This window comes from Octopus bimaculoides, chromosome Z (assembly GCF_046866305.1).
Source record: "Octopus bimaculoides isolate indiv1 chromosome Z, ASM4686630v1, whole genome shotgun sequence".
In the NCBI taxonomy this organism is placed as follows: domain Eukaryota; kingdom Metazoa; phylum Mollusca; class Cephalopoda; order Octopoda; family Octopodidae; genus Octopus; species Octopus bimaculoides.
In genome coordinates this window covers 2,231,483-2,249,856 of record NC_142944.1, presented here as the reverse complement: position 1 = coordinate 2,249,856, position 18,374 = coordinate 2,231,483, and the positions used below count along the sequence as shown (strand labels likewise).

General features: G+C 35.5%; 1 protein-coding gene across 2 annotated transcripts in view; it reads right to left on the bottom strand.

Moving 5' to 3' along the window:
• LOC106871176 (serine/threonine-protein phosphatase 4 regulatory subunit 4) overlaps positions 1-18,374 on the bottom strand; it is a 225,708-nt gene that overhangs the window by 43,120 nt on the left and 164,214 nt on the right. For both annotated transcript variants that reach the window (XM_089365402.1, XM_089365401.1), the window contains 6 exons: positions 17,718-17,823; positions 14,883-15,030; positions 9,763-9,836; positions 5,748-5,854; positions 5,104-5,211; positions 4,415-4,659 (listed from right to left, as the gene is read on the bottom strand). In XM_089365402.1, the coding sequence (XP_089221528.1) occupies positions 4,415-4,659; positions 5,104-5,211; positions 5,748-5,854; positions 9,763-9,836; positions 14,883-15,030; positions 17,718-17,823 (788 nt within the window). The remainder of the gene's footprint in view (positions 1-4,414; positions 4,660-5,103; positions 5,212-5,747; positions 5,855-9,762; positions 9,837-14,882; positions 15,031-17,717; positions 17,824-18,374) is intronic.

Genomic DNA, 18,374 nt, shown 5'->3' with positions numbered 1-18,374 from the left:
CTTAATATACATTAGCCCTATACTAATTCCAATGTCTTAATGTTTCAGTGTACATTACCCTGTTGGTTGGGTCTTTTAGGACCCAACTATTTTTGCAACCAGCTGGGTAATATTAAGGGTTGGGATATATAATATGTATTTACATTTAGATCTCATACCCCCCATTCTGTACTAGCAAAGTCTCCTTCTGCTGCTCCTCATGTACCCAATACCCTCTTGGCTATTACCCTTCTTCTCTCCTACTCTCTGGACTAGGTTAATTATGTAATGAGGGAAAAGTTTAGATCTGTTCATATGGAACCCTCTCCCTAACACCACCATACCTCTTTATTTCTATCTCTCCCTCGCATTAAGCTGCCTGAGTAACAAACCTTGGATTTTCTGGTCATCCAGTACACCACTCCATTTGCCCACCTAGACAATTGGACATCACTCATTCTCCTTCATTGATACCATTCTCTTACCACCACTATTTTTGACTACCCATCATTCATCATCACCCCACCCTTTATACTTATCTCAAAATCACCTACTATTGACATCCATCACACTCTCTTACCTCAAACCATTTCCAGCTATCAACTGCCTGCTCTTTCATTTACCTTTTGCCATAACTGATTCTCCCATTTCTCTCTCTTCCTCTTCCATATTGTCACACAATCAATTTTCCTTTCATACACTTCTCAGCCTGGTTCAACTTCTGCCACCTTTCTTTTCCGTATTAATAGTCCCAGTTCCCATTTCCCATTTCATATATTCATGCTTCTTCCTCTATCTTACCCCAGCTCATCTTCTACAATCACTTATTTTTCTACCCCTTCAACTGATCATGTCACCCAAATTGAACAGTGGTAATATGGAGCAATGATTATCCTTTAGTCCTGAACAATACAATGCAATCTCATTAGGATATGAAACGCTAAATTTTGGGACATTGTGTCTAAATATATTACTAAGATATTCCTAATATAAAATAGAAAATGGTGATAGCATTGATCTGGTATTGTTTGGTACAATGGTGTAACATTGGTGTAACATATTTCAGTATTAACATGATATAAATGTAGTACGGCAGATACTGCAAGTATAGTGTGGTGAAGTGCAGCATAATCTAATGTGGCATGGTGCCATGTACTGCAGTATATGTGCTGTAATGCAGTGTTGTGCCAGTGCCATACCATTAATAATGAAATGACGTGAGTACATTCTAAGACTTGTTTCAGCATTAAAAAGTAGAAGAAAATTCCTCTTGCAGTTAAGTAATGTACATGCGTATGACAGCACACACACATACATGTATTTGTGTATATTCCATATTGATAAAACTGGTATAAGTAGGGTATACGAGTAGTGTTGCAGAATCATCAAAGAATGTTCCCAAGAATGTCCAAGAGACAATGATTAATAGAATGGACAAATACCGAGAAAATGACTGACTGAAAGAGAGAAAGTGTACAATGGTGAAATAGAAGGTAGGAGAGCTAGGAGTGGTGATGGTGGTGGTGAAGGCGTACACACACACACACACACATATGAGACAATGAGAGGGACTTTATGCAATCACTCTGCCTGCAAGAAACAGCAGCCAATCAAATCTTTCATATTACGTCCTATCATCTTTAAAAAAAAAAAGTGGAGGACACATTAGATAACATAGTTCAAGGTATTACAATAAAATCTGGGATGGGCAAAGTTAAGAAATACCTTTGGACATAGGTCTAGTAGATTTGTGACAACTTAGAACTAGACAACAATCACATATGCATAAAATGTGTCAAAATTTTGCTGTAATCAACTCACCAACTTATGTCCTTGTAAAATCAAAGTTCTGCACATATATTAACAAGTCAGCAACTAAATACACCACTAAAATACAATTGCATCTTAAATGGGAATAAACTTAAATTGAGTGTACATATACATTGAGCTACTCAGGTAATGTTTACGACTCAAGTTACACCTTTGTGCTTTGTCATCACAACAATCTGAAACAATCTTAAAACAATTATTTGCAATAGGTGTGAGGCTATTGTAGTGAAACCTCTCTCTTGGGTATTTATTTACAAATGCGAATGTAGCGGGTAACACATAGCCCTCAGCCTGCCTTGGACCCTGCTGTGTCCATCACCCTGATTGGCTCTTATTTGCATTTGTTTCCAGTTCTGTTTCACGCCAGGGTGAACATCAACCAATCGTGGCCTTCTGATAAGGTCATGTGAGAGAGTGTTTTTCTGCTGTTTCTGGAGCCCCTTTTTCTCCATAAATAGCCCTTGTCGCCAGTTTGTAGCGATTTCAGACCTTTTCTGGTCTGGTCGTAGACCACATACAGAACACAGCTCCACCGACAACGTCAACACCACCGTTCTACTGTTTACTACAGTCCCGTCACCACTGTACACACTACCAACAGCAACCGCGGTTCCTTCTCAACACTGTTTGTGTGGATTGTTTCCACCTTGAAAGAACAGCCAGAACAACCTGCGAGAATCTTCTGTATTCAAGTAACTGGCTCGGCATAGAAGCCTCATCTTCACGACACGTGACTTAGCTTTGCTATTTGGCCACAACCTCTTATGCACAGACATTCTACCTACTGTGTAACTCTTCTATGAACTGGTACTTTCTTATCTTTGTTCAGAACGCTTGCTTATCTACTGTGTTACACACTTATTCCATGCTCTGTATTTCTCATACACTCACACACACATATTTGTGTACATACTCTTGTTTACACAATGGCCTGTCATACATATTGTGTTATTTATATTGCCGCATGCACGCACACACAAACACACAGTTGACTACCCTAATAAACTTATTCTATATATATATATATATATATATATATACATACAAGCAGTATAACCCGACCTTGTCCGGGTGTGACTTATTATGCCATCTACGATAAGTCTTGCTAGGTGAAAATCAACTAAAAAAGAAAACCTTACAACGAAAAAACCCTTATGATGTAAATATGTTCATAATTCAAAAGACGATGAAATTAATAGGGAAAGTCTGAAGGCTGTTTTGCGTAACATTATTAAGTAAATTTCATCCGTCTAATTGGCTATAGAAATGCTTGTGAAAACAACTTTTTGCGCTGCCTTGATTATACATAGCAGGGTAATCCCCTTTTCGCAGGAGCTAGGATGCCAATTTCTGATGAAGCAATTGCTGGCGATCTGTTGCTACACAGTTCTGCCAGAATTCTAACAGATTGGGCAGAAGATGTTGATGCACCATTTTGCATTATGTTCAAAGTAGCTTCTGGAATGTGGTGAATTGCTGCAGTCTGTTGCTGTCTTTTTAAACCGGTTGCTTTCTTTCCCCAGCAAGCTCTCTTCTTTGGAGGCATAATCTATGTATATATTAAACAGAACAACAAAAGTTATAATAGATGGCAGGGTCGGTAGTTTTCACATTTCAGTAATTTTTCAGATTAACACCAGCACGATTACCGAACCCTAATCCTAAACCTAATCCTAACACTAACCCTAACATTAACCCTAAACCCTAACCCTGACCCTAAAACCGTAACACTAATCCATTTTTCTGAAAGTTATGACCTTCCAAAGTCAGTGGGTACAACTCTGTAGTTATGCCACATTGACGAACGTGAATGATTGTGTTTACTTGCACGTGTATGCGTTTGAGAGAGGAAGAGAGGAAGAGGGGGAGATAGAGAATGGGAGCAATGTGTATGTTGTCGTATGTTTGGTTGTGTGTGTTGTGTGTGTTTTTACGTATCAATGTTATGAAAAATAGGTAAAGAATACTGAGAAGAAAGTTTAATCTATGACGTTGTATGTATCACTTTCTCTCTCTGTTGAGCGCATGTGTAAGAACGCTGTTCCAGGTAGAAGGGATGAAATATAAAAGTTGCTAGAAACAACAGCCAAATCTCCCTTAAATCACACAAAGTAAACGGAATTTAAAAATCTAATTACTGCACTGGAAAGTTCACATCGAGAAAATTCCATTGATGTAAACATTTTTACGAAAAAGTGGAAAATGTGGATTTCTATAAACTTTTAAAAAGGCTTCACACAGACACACAATTTCAGCTTTATATATTAAGATATATATCTAACGGTTCTGTCTCTCTCTTTCCTTGCTGGCATTTCCTCGCATCTCACATGTGAGCCCTCTTATGTTAATATAATATGTTTTGTGTCAACCGTGCGATGCGTTAAAAGGAGCCTGTTTCCATTCACCGCCATTCACTTTTGGTTCGCACAATCATTCTCTACAGATTAATATGTATCCGGGTACTCATTTAACTCACCCTGGTCACATAAAAAAGGCAGGATGATAATAATAATAAGAATAAATTAAACAAATAAAAAGAAAAGGAAAGTTAAGGACAGTGAAACAATGAAAGATCTTGTATATTATTATTATTATTACGACTTACCGGAAAGACCATGACATAGACGACCAATATGCTTTGCAATTATGGGTAATGTGTGATCCTTTGAATATAGACATTGTTCATAGAACCTAATAACTAAAGGAATGATTGTGTTTGAACATGTATCGTCATCCAAAAGACTTAAAATATTCACAACAGTTTCAAGACCCATCATACGGACATACACTTCTTCATCGTTAGTTAACTCAACCAGTTCAGGAAGAATAGCACTCTTTGTTGCTTCAAGACTGCAAAGAAAAAGAAAAAGAAAAATATAAAACCTATTTTGGTAATAATGATGTTGGTGTGAAAGAAAAGGATTTCATTCATATGTTTCATGTGTTTTTCTAGGCTAGTATGGGTTAGAGAAGTATCATCAAAGCATCATTTTACAACTGGATGCCCTCTCTGATACTCACCCTTTCCTGTTTTACAAGTAAGGGAGATTTCATTACACTTGTGTCCAAAAAACACAAAAAAGCCACATGACAAGCTGTGGACAGGGAACAACATCCCTACCAGCAGATATCCTCACCTGCAGCTCATTCAAGGATGAGCCCAACGTAGATATCAAAACACAATGGTAATACTGTGATTTATGACATCTTTCCTTTTTTTTTCATCTTCAGAAAATTCACAAAATTTTTGAAGTATATATATAAAAAAAAAGACAAAAATTTCAGGCAACTTACCCCAAACCCCTTGCAACAGGATTGAGTTGCTTACACATACAACCACGGACTTCATAGTCAACATCTTGACACAATGACTGGACAATTGGCAATATTTCTTTTTTAATTCTGAAATACAGAAGCAAAACATTTTGTTAATAAGAAATTATTTAAAAACATTTATAAATGAAGGCTACAGAGATAAAAGTTCACAAAATGGATAAACCTTTTCATACGGACCCACTTGAGACTACCTCTGCTTCTATGATACCAATTTCTTGTTTTAAAGCAGAGGTCTCCAAAGTGGTCGATGGTACTATTCAAGGGGGTTGATAAATGTCTGGAAACTGTACATCTACTTAATTATTATTTATTTGTTTATTTTCTTGTACATGCCTGGGGGTCAAGGATTCCATGAAGGGGTTGATGGTCTAAAAAGTTTGGGGACCCCTGTTTTAAACTGATCCAAAATAAAACCTGGGTAAAGCTCCTTGTACTAACTATAACCCAAATCAAACCATTAATTAAAAACAAGAACAATAGTAGAAGTCTGATTTAATAAAGATCTGGCTGCCATTTCTAGTATACTGAACGACCATGTTGATTTGTTTTTGACTTTATTACAAGATTCAGCATTTTTACATTCCAAAATAATAAATACTTACACAAACGGGTCAAACTTAGTGGCTATTTTTCCTAATATTTGACAACATGACAGCCTGGCTTGTACTGATTGGGATAACTGACCCTTTGCTACAGCAGCTGTTAAAATCTGTAAATGAAGGAGATTTAGTATTTATTACAAAGTAAAACATTAATTGCATTAAAAGAAACATTAAATGTCAGGAAAAAAAAAAAAAAAAATTCCTTGTGGGTCTCATTTATGTTCTGTCTTTTAATGAATTGCAACAAAGACATGTACACTCCAACACACACACACACACACACACACACACAATATCATCATTTAACATCTGCCTTCCATGCTGGCATGGGTTGGACAGCTTCACAGGAGCCAGCCTAGTAGAAGACTACACCAGGCTACTGTGTCTCGTTTGGCATGCTTTTTTACAGCTGGATGCCCTTCTAAATGCCAACCACTTCACAGTGTGTACTGGTTGCTTTTTACATGTCACCAAGTAACTTGCAAGACAAGGAATTTTGAGAGGGGAGGGGTAATTGGAGGAGGGAATCTAGTGTCAGATGATAAAAGGTTAGAGTGTGACAGAGGGACAGAAACAGGTGTCTTGCTATAGAGGAGGTATATGGTTACCTGTCCAGAGAGAGAGGAAGAGGAAAAGAGAGAGAGCGAGAGAGAACAAGAAAGAGGACAAAAATAGGTATGAAATATATAAAGGAGATACTATATATATATATATATATATATATATATATATATATACATACACACAGTAATACCTCACTAAGGGATGGATTAGTTATTAAACAGAATAAGCATGTGCTTAGGGTATCAAGGGATGGGGGCACCACAGAAATGGTAAATGGTTTACAGCACAAAAAAAAAAAAGAAAAGAAAAAATCACTTTAAAGCTGCTAAAGTAATATTTGAAGTAGTTTATTTGACTGCAAATATAATTTTGAAGTGTTCTTGGTGTCATAGTGAAATTCTGATCAAAGAAAATATGAGAAAACTTTTCAACTATAAATAAAGTGGAAATATACAGAAATAAACATTGTTTTCTATCTAAGTGTTAGATTTTGAAAATTTATTCAATGGCTTACTATTGTTTGTATTTTGAATTACATATGTATGAGACGTCACCAAAATCTTCTAAGTGCTTAGGGCCTCTATGAGTCTTAATCCAGTCCTGACCTCACTTTACAACACCCTGGGCTTATTTTTCAAGCACAAGATCCAAATTTCGTATGAAGTGCAAAAGTTTCTGCTACCATAACCAATGCTTGTGTGTGTTACTGAGAAGATTATAGAGAGCAAACAAAAGCTTCTTCTAAGCAAACAACTCTAGACTTGTTTTTTAAAAGAAATTTACAAGTCCGTCTATGAGTGCTTGTGAATCGGCAAACATGACTAGAAGTGTTGGTGTGTGTGAGTTTAATATTTTTTTATTATAAATGATCTTGACATTCTTTTTACTTTACATAAAATATTCCTTACATTCTACTGTTGTTTTATTACCATTTATTTACGAGTATTATAAATTTTATTGGTAAAATATTTTTCTGCGAACGAAATACGATTTAGAACATTGCTACTATGGGAAATTATTGCTCTCCTTTATGAGTTTTTGCGTTATGAACAGTCTCCAGGGATAAATTAACTTTTATATCGAGACATTACTATATATATATATATATATTTATATATATATATATATATATATATATATATATATATATATATATATATATATATATATATATATAATATATATACTAAAATTAATTTATATCTATTGAATCTCTCCATTTTAAAACTTAATAATATTTAATATTTTATCATATATTCATTGATGAAATATCTCTTCAAAATGCAGTATATTAAACCAGGATATCTTGGATAAAAATATTCCTGTAAGAGGTCTAAATATCCTCATAGTGACATATATATATATATATATATATAAATATCATCATCGTTTAACGTCCGCTTTCCATGCTAGCATGGGTTGGACGGTTTGACTGAGGACTGGCAAGCCAGAAGGCTGCACCAGGCTCCAAACTGATCTGGCAGAGTTTCTATGGCTGGATGCCCTTCCTAACGCCAACCACTCCGAGAGTGTAGTGGGTGCTTTTACGTGCCACTGGCACGAGGGCCAGTAAGGCGACGCTGGTAACAGCCATGCTCAAATGGTGCTTTTTACGTGTCACCTGCATAGGAGCCAGTCAGCACTGGCAACCACCTTGCTTGTATGCGGTTTTTCACGTGCCAGTAAGGCTCGTAATGATCACGCTTGAATGGTGCTTTTTACGTGCTACTGTCATGATCACGCTCGGATGGTGCTCTTAAAGTTCCACTAGCATGGATGCCAGTCATGTGGTGCTGTCATCAGCCACATCAGCGAATTTGATTTTGATTTCATTTGCCTCAACAGGTCTTCACAAGCAGAGTTTAGTGTCCAATGAAGGAAAGGTACTCTTAAATGGACTGGTTATACAGCACTGGCATAGGCCACGGGTTATGGTCTCACTTGGCTTGTTGGGTCTTCTGAAGCACAGCATATTTCCAAAGGTCTCGGTCACTAGTCATTGCCTCGGTGAGGCCTAATGTTCGAAGGTTGTGCTTCAACACCACACCGCAGGTCTTCCTGGGTCTACCTCTTCCACAGGTTCCCTCAACCTAGCAGTTGAGGGAAAATATATAAGGTCTCATCAATAAGTATCCGGACTGTTGCCACAGTAACAATGCTAAAGCACACAGAATGAAGTCACTTAGCACAGACTGACCTTGACCTCTGCCCTGCATGCACAATAAGTTTTAACATTCTAGCTCATTTCCACTGTTTACGGCAGTGCTTCAGAATAACATGTGGATTGTTGTATTGACCATGACAGAGAAAGTTGTCATGGTGATACCTGCTCAGGGGTCTATGCAAAGTTGAAAAGAGTGTATGGAGATGGGTGTTTGAGCTGCACACAAGTGTATGAGTGGTTCAGACGTTTCCAAGATGGTTGAAAAATGTTGATAGTGACGAACATTTTAGGAGACCCACAGAGAGCAGAACTGAGAAAAACATTGCAGATGTGCGTGCAGCTGTGAGGGGAAATTGTCAAAACACCATCTGCGAGTTATCAGAGGACGTGAAGATTAGCTACAGTTCACTTCAGTCCATTATTACTGAAAATTTGGACATGAGATGTGTGCCTGCTAAGTTTGTGCCAAAACTACTTTCAGCTGACCAAAAAGACATGCGGGTTTCAGTTGCATAAGATCTCTTTCATTGTATTGGGAATGATGAAAACTTTTTGGAAACTTTATGTAGGCCTCTGAGCTGGCATCACCAAACTTTTGGCAAAATTTTTGGCAGATTTTCTGCTCAACTTTCTCCGTCATGGTCAATGCACCCTACACATGTTACTTCCAAGCATTGCTGTAAACAGTGGAAGTGAGCTAGAATGTTAAAACTTAGTATTCATGCACAGCAGAGTTCAAGGTGAATCTGTGCCAAACAGCTTCACTCTGTGTATTTTAGCTTTGTTACTATGGCAAAAGTCCGGATACTTATTGATCAGACCATGTAGTTTGCAACAGTTATGAATATTAAAGGATTAATTAAACCTTAAAGGATAAATGTTGAATAAATTGGTGTGTGTATGTTTGTTATGTATGGTGTGTGTGTGTGTGTGTGTGTATATATGTGTGTGTGTGTGTGTATGTATATATGTGTGTGTGTGTGTATGTATATATGTGTGTGTGTGTGTATGTATATATATATATATATATATATATATATACACACACACATACACACAATATTATGAATGTTACAGAATCAAACAGTTGATATTTGCAACTTATATGTATTTAAAGAGAATAATACTTCATGTTAAATATACATTACTACTACCACTACTGCTGCTGTTAATTTTAAGAGGAAATAGTCAATATTAAAAAACAAAACAAAGCAAAAAAAAAACGAAGTAAAAGGTTTGTGTTGGGATGCTTTGGTAATTTTAATTAAAAAAAATTAATATACTTACTTCTTTTTGGATAACTGTTTTTGGTAATAGATCAATAACATCAAGTAAGGTTCCAAGCCATGCACTTGAGATATCTTAAAAACAATACAAGCATACACACACGTATATATTTATATCTATACATATGGTAATGTAATATAACAATAATAGAATATATCAACACTATATTTCATATAGCGCAAGTTTTATCTAGAATAGGACTTAATACACCAAATTGAGAGGACATATTTATTTCATCAAAGTTGACCGCCTCTCACACTAAAACTGTCATCACCCACTTCCTCATATATTCCACACAATATCCATCCTGTTACACCTAACTTTAACTGAACCCTGTACGAACACCAGTTCCGTCTCTGGTCTTCACAGTTGTGAATAGCATGGCTAAAGGTGAAATTCAGAATAGGCTGTCAACTTTGATAGCGTGTGTGTGTGTGTGTGTGTGTGTGTGTGTGTGTAATTTCAGAGTATGATCCAATAATAATTCATTTTACAATAAAAATCTGTTCCCACAATCATTGTCTTTTCCTATATCCAGTTTTAAATATTTAAGGGGAATCAATACCATTCAGTTATTCAACACCCATTTTAGTTTTTTCATGGTTTGGACAGGGATTAATCTTGAGGCAGAATTTTACAACTGAATGTTCTTCCTATCACTGACCCCACCTGTTTTTCAGGTAAAGAATTTTTATACATACCACAGGTCACCAAAAATAGCAAGGCAACCACTCATAATGTCAACATGTAATGACTACATCACTTTACTTAAATGACGACAGCATGGAGTATCAACAGTCTTATACACATGCACATATATGATGGTGTAATATGGTTTCTGTCCACCAAATTCCTTCATAAAGCATTGGTCAGCTGAGAGTAAGAGTAAAAGATATTTGCCCAAAGTGCGATTTAGAGAAACTGAACCTAAATGCATTTAGTTGAGAAGCAAAATTATTAACCACATTGCTATAAACATAACACTGGTTTCTGCTTTTCAGTCTTGCCACATCACATCTGTGAAATTCCATATTTCTTAGATTTAACCAAACCATTCCAGCTCAAAAATTACAGAGATGAATTGTTAATATGATTACACATGTTTGAATAATTAATCTCATTTTTAGAGTCAAACAATTTTTTCACAATATCATTTACATATATAACATGTTTTCATTTACAGTTGTTATGAAGTGACTTGTTCTTAGATATGTATATAACTTCAGACAAAATTTGAACTAAAAATCTTTATTTGAAAACTATGAGAACTAATGTTATTATCTACTAAGCTATTGATGCATGTGAAGTGTAAATGCCTCTGTTCAGAAGCTAAGGTTCCATATTCAAATATAGTCAGGTACAGCACACGCACGCATGCACCTCTACTGCATACTGTACTTTCATTTCATTATGTTTTAAGCATACATCGTCTCTTCCCTTTATAGGTCCATACATATATGCAGTGACTCTAAAATGGTGTACTACTGCGACACACTAATGCACCACAAGCAATATCTAAGTGCAGAGCATGCATAGCTGTCACTTGTGAGCAACTATGAATTAGAAGAAAGCTCTATACTTTCACTAGTTGTCTTAGGTGCTGCTAAATGAGAACAAACACAGATGCTCATGTGGCCTTCCACCTGTCACTTAAAAGAACATCCAAGGTGTAACAACTAACGGGGACTGGGTAGCTCCAACACTCAACTACATTCCAGCTGGAGCAATGCAAAATGTAATGTTCAAGGAGAGAAATCATTTCAGAAAATCTGAACAAAAGTTTAGAAAATTTCTAAAATTTTAACTCTACGAAGTGTATCAGTAATATTTACATTTCCAAGCAAAGAACAACAATAATATTTTGCTTATTTCCACCATGAAGTCAAAAATATGGAGAACCACAGAGCTTTGGCACAATGGATAATGTATCTGACTACAAATCAGAAGAGTCTGGGTTCAACCCTTGGCAAGACCCAATTCTTTTTTTGTTGTAGTATACCTGAGCGCTGTGTATAATATTCTCATTATTATTCTTTTAATGCCTGCTGTGGGGCTGCTTTCACAAGTCATTTTATATTCAAAGGTCTTATATCTCTTGTACTCAATAAACTATAATTCATTCCCCATTCTTTAACATTTTTTTGATTTTTACAGCTTTGTCAAGGAAGGCACAATTTTTTCAGGGTCTCTGAGGCTGGTGGAAGGAAGGGATTCAGTTATCCCTAAACCAGGGACCTGAACAAATACAGGCTCTCTACATTAACTACTATATAACATTTCAATTATTACACAAGCTACACACCAAAGAACTTTAATTCAAACAATGTGAATATTTCAATATTCATATTGGAAATGGTGTGAAGATATAGGAAAACCAATGTATCAATGAGTTAACCATATTTATTACCCCCTGTCCCTGGTTCTGAATACGATGCATGATTGTCCATTTTAAAAATGCTTAAATTCAAATTAGAATCTTCCATCATTACTTTAAGTAGTACCATTTCACTAACCTCTTCTGTTGCCATATTTCTGTTGAAATACAATGTCTTTGTTTCAATTAATTTTGAAAATAATAAAGAATTTAGTAAAATAACTGTCTTGATTAAACTGGTGTTTGGAACAAATTAACACGAAATTTTGCTGGAAGGTTTTTAGATGACTTTAACCCTTTAGCATTCAAACTGGCCATATCTGGCCCAAATATTCTACCTGTTTTATGTTTAAACCAGCCAGATCCAGCCTCTCACACCCACCCTACAATGTCATTCTAAAAATAAACAGTTACATCTTCAAAATCTGAAAGCTATGAGATAAAGCATGATTAATTCAAAACAATGTGGATAAACAAGTATTAAATTTGAAAGAGTAATTTGAATGTTTAAGGGTTAAAACTGGGAAATTTGTATTGAACTAAAGTGTGGTCTCAAGTGGGTTGGTATAAAAGGGGTAAGTCATATTTCAAATACTAGTTTAATAATGAAAAATTTAGTCATTTCATTAAGTTCCTCCAAATAGTGTTGATTACTTTTAAAATTGATTAAAATATCATTAGTGTATTTCATGAAAAAATATGGCTACAAAAGGGTTAAGCAGAATTAAAAGTGAACAAAAACACTGTTTTGTAAACTGGACATTTATAGAAATTTGGAAACTAATCTGATACAGAAATTCAATTTCTTCCCAGAAGAACATTATTATTGGTAAAATGACCTTCCCAACGTACAATATTATACTATTGTCTTAGATATAATTAGATTCGCTGAGAAATTTAATATGTTATTTATTTACATAGACTTGGAAACTAATCATAGTTACCTAATTTCTTTCCATAAAAGCATACACATCGTTACAACTATTGTATTATATATATAATTAGGTATATTGAGAAATCTATATAATAAGATATTTCTACTGTAGGATCAATGTTTCCCATCAGTATCTGCCATTTCAATCAATATACAATCTACGAGATGTAAGTGATTACTCTGTATGGTCACAATGATTGTTAGAAAGAGCAGTTGGGTCTCCCTCAAATCATGCTCCACCATCTAAAGGATGGAAGGAAATGTATATCAAAGATAATGTAGCTCTGGGATCATTTTACCTTAAGAAAAGATGGGATAGTCATGGCTGGAATAACTTTGATCATAAGTCTGCATAAGGTCTAGCTAGCCTTGTGCTACATAAACACATGAAATCTGATTCACAAGTCAATGCGAAGGAGACACCCATAAGTAGTTATATCAGATTTCTAGATATTTTTATGGAATATCCACACCCAGAGACTCTTCTGAATCACTACAGAAGCGGTTTAACTGTTGCCTTCCTTTAAAATTTGGTATTTTTCTTTCAGGATTAATAGAACTTATTTAACTCTTCAGCATTCGGGTTATTCTGTCAAATGTAATGCTTAATTTATTCATTTTTGCTTTGAATTAATCCTTGCATCATATTATAATTTCAAGATTTCAATGATGTGATTGTATATTTTTTGAATGACATTGTAAAGGAGGCATGGAGGTCAGATCTGACCAGTTTGGACATAAAACAGGAAGAATATTTGGGTTGGATATTGCTGGTTTAAATGCTAAAGGGTTAGGTGGACTGAGCCATTTTGGGGTTTAAGAATTCTAGCTTCTGCTGACAGCTGTGAACAATTCCATTTGAGGAACTCACATACAGCAAGATGTGGTATTGGGAGTTAGGTTTAATATTTACAAAAAAGATTGCTGTAGGCAGCAGGATTTGATCTGTGATCTCTCGGTGGGAGGTCTGCTACTCTATCCATTAAGACAACTTTGGTATCACATACAGCAAGACTTATAAGATTGTCAGGAGGTATGTGTAATAATTATAAAAGGACTGCTGTGGACAGGACTTGAACTGTAACCTCTCAGATGTCCACTACTCATAAGGTCATTTGTGGTCTTATTCCATTCTATGGACTTTCATCATTTCTGTCTGTTAAATTTCACTGTCAAGTTTTGGTTGACCTAAGGCAATGGTAGAAGACAACTGGTACAAAGTACCATGTGGTGCGATTGAACCTAGAACCACATAGTTATGAAGCAAACTTTTTCTTCACACAAACATGGCTACTAATGACTGCATTCGTTGGATCTCCATTGCTCTATATTGCAAAAATATGAAAAATAATGAGGATGACTGAGATGGAATCATTTCACCATAATTCTTTGCTTCCTCATTCCCTGACACCCTGCCACACACAACTTTACAAAAGATGCAAACCAAGTCTTTATCTTATAAAATGATCTTTGAGGCATGTTTGGATCTTTGGTACTTAGAATGAACTGAAGAGTTTCTATTAACACTTTAGAAACTTATCTTAAAAACAGCAGGTCTTGGAAAAATTCCAATGTTGGGTAATTACTCATGTCCTAGTGATAGCAATGCAAACTGAAGATACAACAGTAAATTTTATGATGCTCCCACTGCCGACAGTGATGATTCCACTGTGGTACCAAGTTACAGAAATGTGTGTGTGTGTGTCTTTTTTTTAATTAGTTGTTTCATTCTTTGAACTGTGGCCATGTGTAATAATTACAAAGGTATGTCTTTATAAAGTGCATAATGAAGGGTTTTTTTCCTTAATTTACCTGGATTTTTGTTGTCAATACTAGTAAGAATGGTTTGTAAAAACGTTTGTGCATAGTTCTGTACTGCAACCTGTTCTTTCTGTAATATTTGGAGAAATGCTGTTGATGCAGCCCGTTGTATGTCTGCTTGGGCATAATTCAAAACCTCCTAATTAAGAAAAAGAAGAAAAAGAAAATCAATTAATAAAAATAAACATACATTGCTTATAAAGCAAAAGTTGGTGTTGTTTACTTTAAATCAAATTATCTAACTTTCAACAAAACTGCAACACTCATGCCAATTTATTATCAAGTACAAAGCTTAATTTTGGTGTTTTGATGGTTGACTGAATTTAAAACTAATACATTTTGCTGTTGTAACAAGAGCAGAACAACATATTTCATCATCATTATTACTTTCTGTGACACCAGTAGTCATTCTCACTGACCACAACCACTTGACATCCATCTTTCATTCTTAATACTCTCCTTCTCCACTATCATTTTACATTGATCTCCCTTCTGTCTGACCAAATTATTTCCCCCTTTCTCTCTCACCTCCATTCACCTTCTTGTACTTTGAACATCCATCCTGACACCAATTCATTGCTATTTTTTTTTATCTCTTTCTACCTCCAATTACTCTCATCCACAGTTGCATAAAGTAGACAAGTAGCTCTTCTAAAGCTAGAAACTTGTTCAAGCTCCTTTTTCTTGTCACCTAGCATACTGTACCCCTACTGTACCTCAACACAAATCTTAGCCTTGCAAGCTAACTAGTGCTGGTGAAAAAGAAAAGAGAAAAAGCAGCACCTAATACACTCTAAAGTGGTTGGTGTTAAGAAAGGTGTCCAGCCATAGAAACCATACCAGAACAGACAATGGAGAATGATTCAGTCCTTGGACTTATCAAATCCTGTCTAACCATCCATCCCATACTACTGCTAGAAGACATCATCATCATTTAATGTCTCTTTTTCCATACTGACCATGGAGAGGGCTGTGCCAAGCTCCAATGTCTGCTTTGGCATGGTTTCTACAGCTGGATACCCTTCTTAATGCCAACCAATTCACAGAATGTACAGAGGGCGCTTTTTACATGATACCAGCATTGATAAGGTCACAAAGTACCTACAAAATAAGATTCCTCAATTGAGTGTGGTGTAGTATTATGGGATATGAAAGTGTGACAAAGTGGCAGGAAAAGGTGAATGGATGACTTGCCCACCTGGAAAGTGAAAGAGAGAGAGATGTGAGGTCAAGGTGCATGGTGAATATGGGAGAGAGAACAGGATGGAGGGAGAGGAAAAGGTAGGTGGGTAGGTGAGTGGGTTAGAGTGTGACAGATGATAAGATATGGGAACTGAGGTGGAAGCAGTGAATATCAGAGAGGGGAAGTGAAAGAAAGGAAATAGGAATGGGTCAGGGAGGAGGAGGTGACAAGTGTTAGCAGTAGAGAAAAACATGTGTAAAATGATGATAGTAGAGAGAGAGGAAACATGTTTTTTTCTCTTCTTTTCCTCTTAATGCCAATGGCCGTTTTGCATTGCATATCCTTATGAATGGAAGGACCACAATCCTCAGTTGGTGTACCTTGTTTGGCTAGGCCACTATGTACAGTTTAGATTGCACTTGTTTAAATCAATCCTGGTGCTAAACTGGTGCCTGCTTTAACAACTTCAAAAACTTATAGGTAAAGTAAAACTGGTGAAATTTGAACTTACTCAGAAAATGAAGGGCTGGAACTTAACATCAAAAGATATTTTGTCAGATTCTCATCTGATTCTGTCAATTAATCACCATCTCTTGTAGCCTTTTGGTGATTCTTATTAGAGAAATAGATACGTGAAGTCTCTAACTCACTTGACTAAATCTTAGATTTCTAATTTGTTCAATGAAAACAAAAACTCTATTCTTGAGTATCGACATAGCTCTTGAACTAATCTATCGCCCTCCGTGTAGTTTTACAATTAGATGAAACAGATGGGCATGTAATTAACAAGCAACACAACTTTTTGGTTTATTTATCTGGATATTAGACACACACCTGTTAGTTGAAAAAAGAAAACCCCAAAATACCCTTAATTCTTTAGAAGGAATAGCTGGACTAACAGAGGTTACCTATTAAGTTGATTACCAAAACTAAATTCAAAATTTGTAATCTAAAATTTTTTTTAAAGTCCTCCACCTACCTTTATCATTTAAACTGCCCATTTCTGGCCCAAATATTCAACCTGTTTTAAGTTTAAACTGATCAAATCTGGCCTCACTGATTCTACTCTACAATCAACATTTAAATCATATTTCTGGCCCAGATATCCTATTAGTTTTATGGTTAAACTGGCCAGATCTGGCCTCTTACACTTACTCTAGAGTGCCATTCTCAAAATAATTACATCATCAAGATCTCAAAGCTAAGAGATTAATTCAAAACAAAATGAATAAATAAGCATTTTATTTGAATGAGTAATTTGAATGCTACAGGGACAATGGTCTCCACAAAGATTACCGTAGCAACTCATTGCAGGATATGGCAGTATTTGCAAACCAGGGACCTGGTTTTAATTGGAATTAACCAAATGAAATATCTACTTTATGTTAGCAATCTTTATATTGATAGCAATTTGTCTTTGTCTTGAAAACATTAATAAATATTCAACTACTAAAAATATATTTCTTTGTAAAAAAACACTAGATTTTATTATGTTACCTAACTGCCTTTTACATTCAGCACTGTCATTTTCCCCCGATGTTGTTTCAAACAAGTTTTATGAGATACTCTAATTTAACATTAAAAGATTTATTGAAATGCTTCACATACACAATTACATAATTTCAGAAAAGTTTTCATCTTACTTGTATTCGAGGCACCACTTTTTCTAGACATTCTGTACTACCAGATTTCAAAAGGTCAGGTAAATTGTTCACTACACTGAGTTGTTGGGATTCATTTCGGGCACATCTGGAAAATAACAGAGAGATAATAATAAGGATGATATTGTGATGTGTGGTATTTGAGTTGTGGTTTCATCCAATTTTTCCAAGCATGTGAATGGTTGGTTAAATGTCTACGGGATAGTAAATATATAAATAGGGTGTTCAAAAAAGTCTTTCCGCAGTAAGTATTTTATTGCAAAATAAAATATTTATAAGCTGGTATAAGAAGACTGCAAAAGAATATATTAGACTTTACAAGACTTTATAAGTGGTGTTAAAAGTGTCATCCTTCATTTTCAATACTTAAGTTGATTCTCCTACAAATGTTTTTGAAATATATCTTGAGAGAAAAAATTCACTGCAGAGAGACTTTTTGAACACCTTGTGTGTGTGTGTGTGTGTATATATATATATATACAATCATTTTTTAACATTCTTTTTTGATGCTTGCATGGGTTAGATGGAGTTTATTGAGGCAGATTTTCAGATGCTCCTCCTGTCACCCGTTTCCAAGTAAAGTAATATTTTCTCATGACCAGATGAAATTTTATGGAACACTGAAAACAAAGGACACCA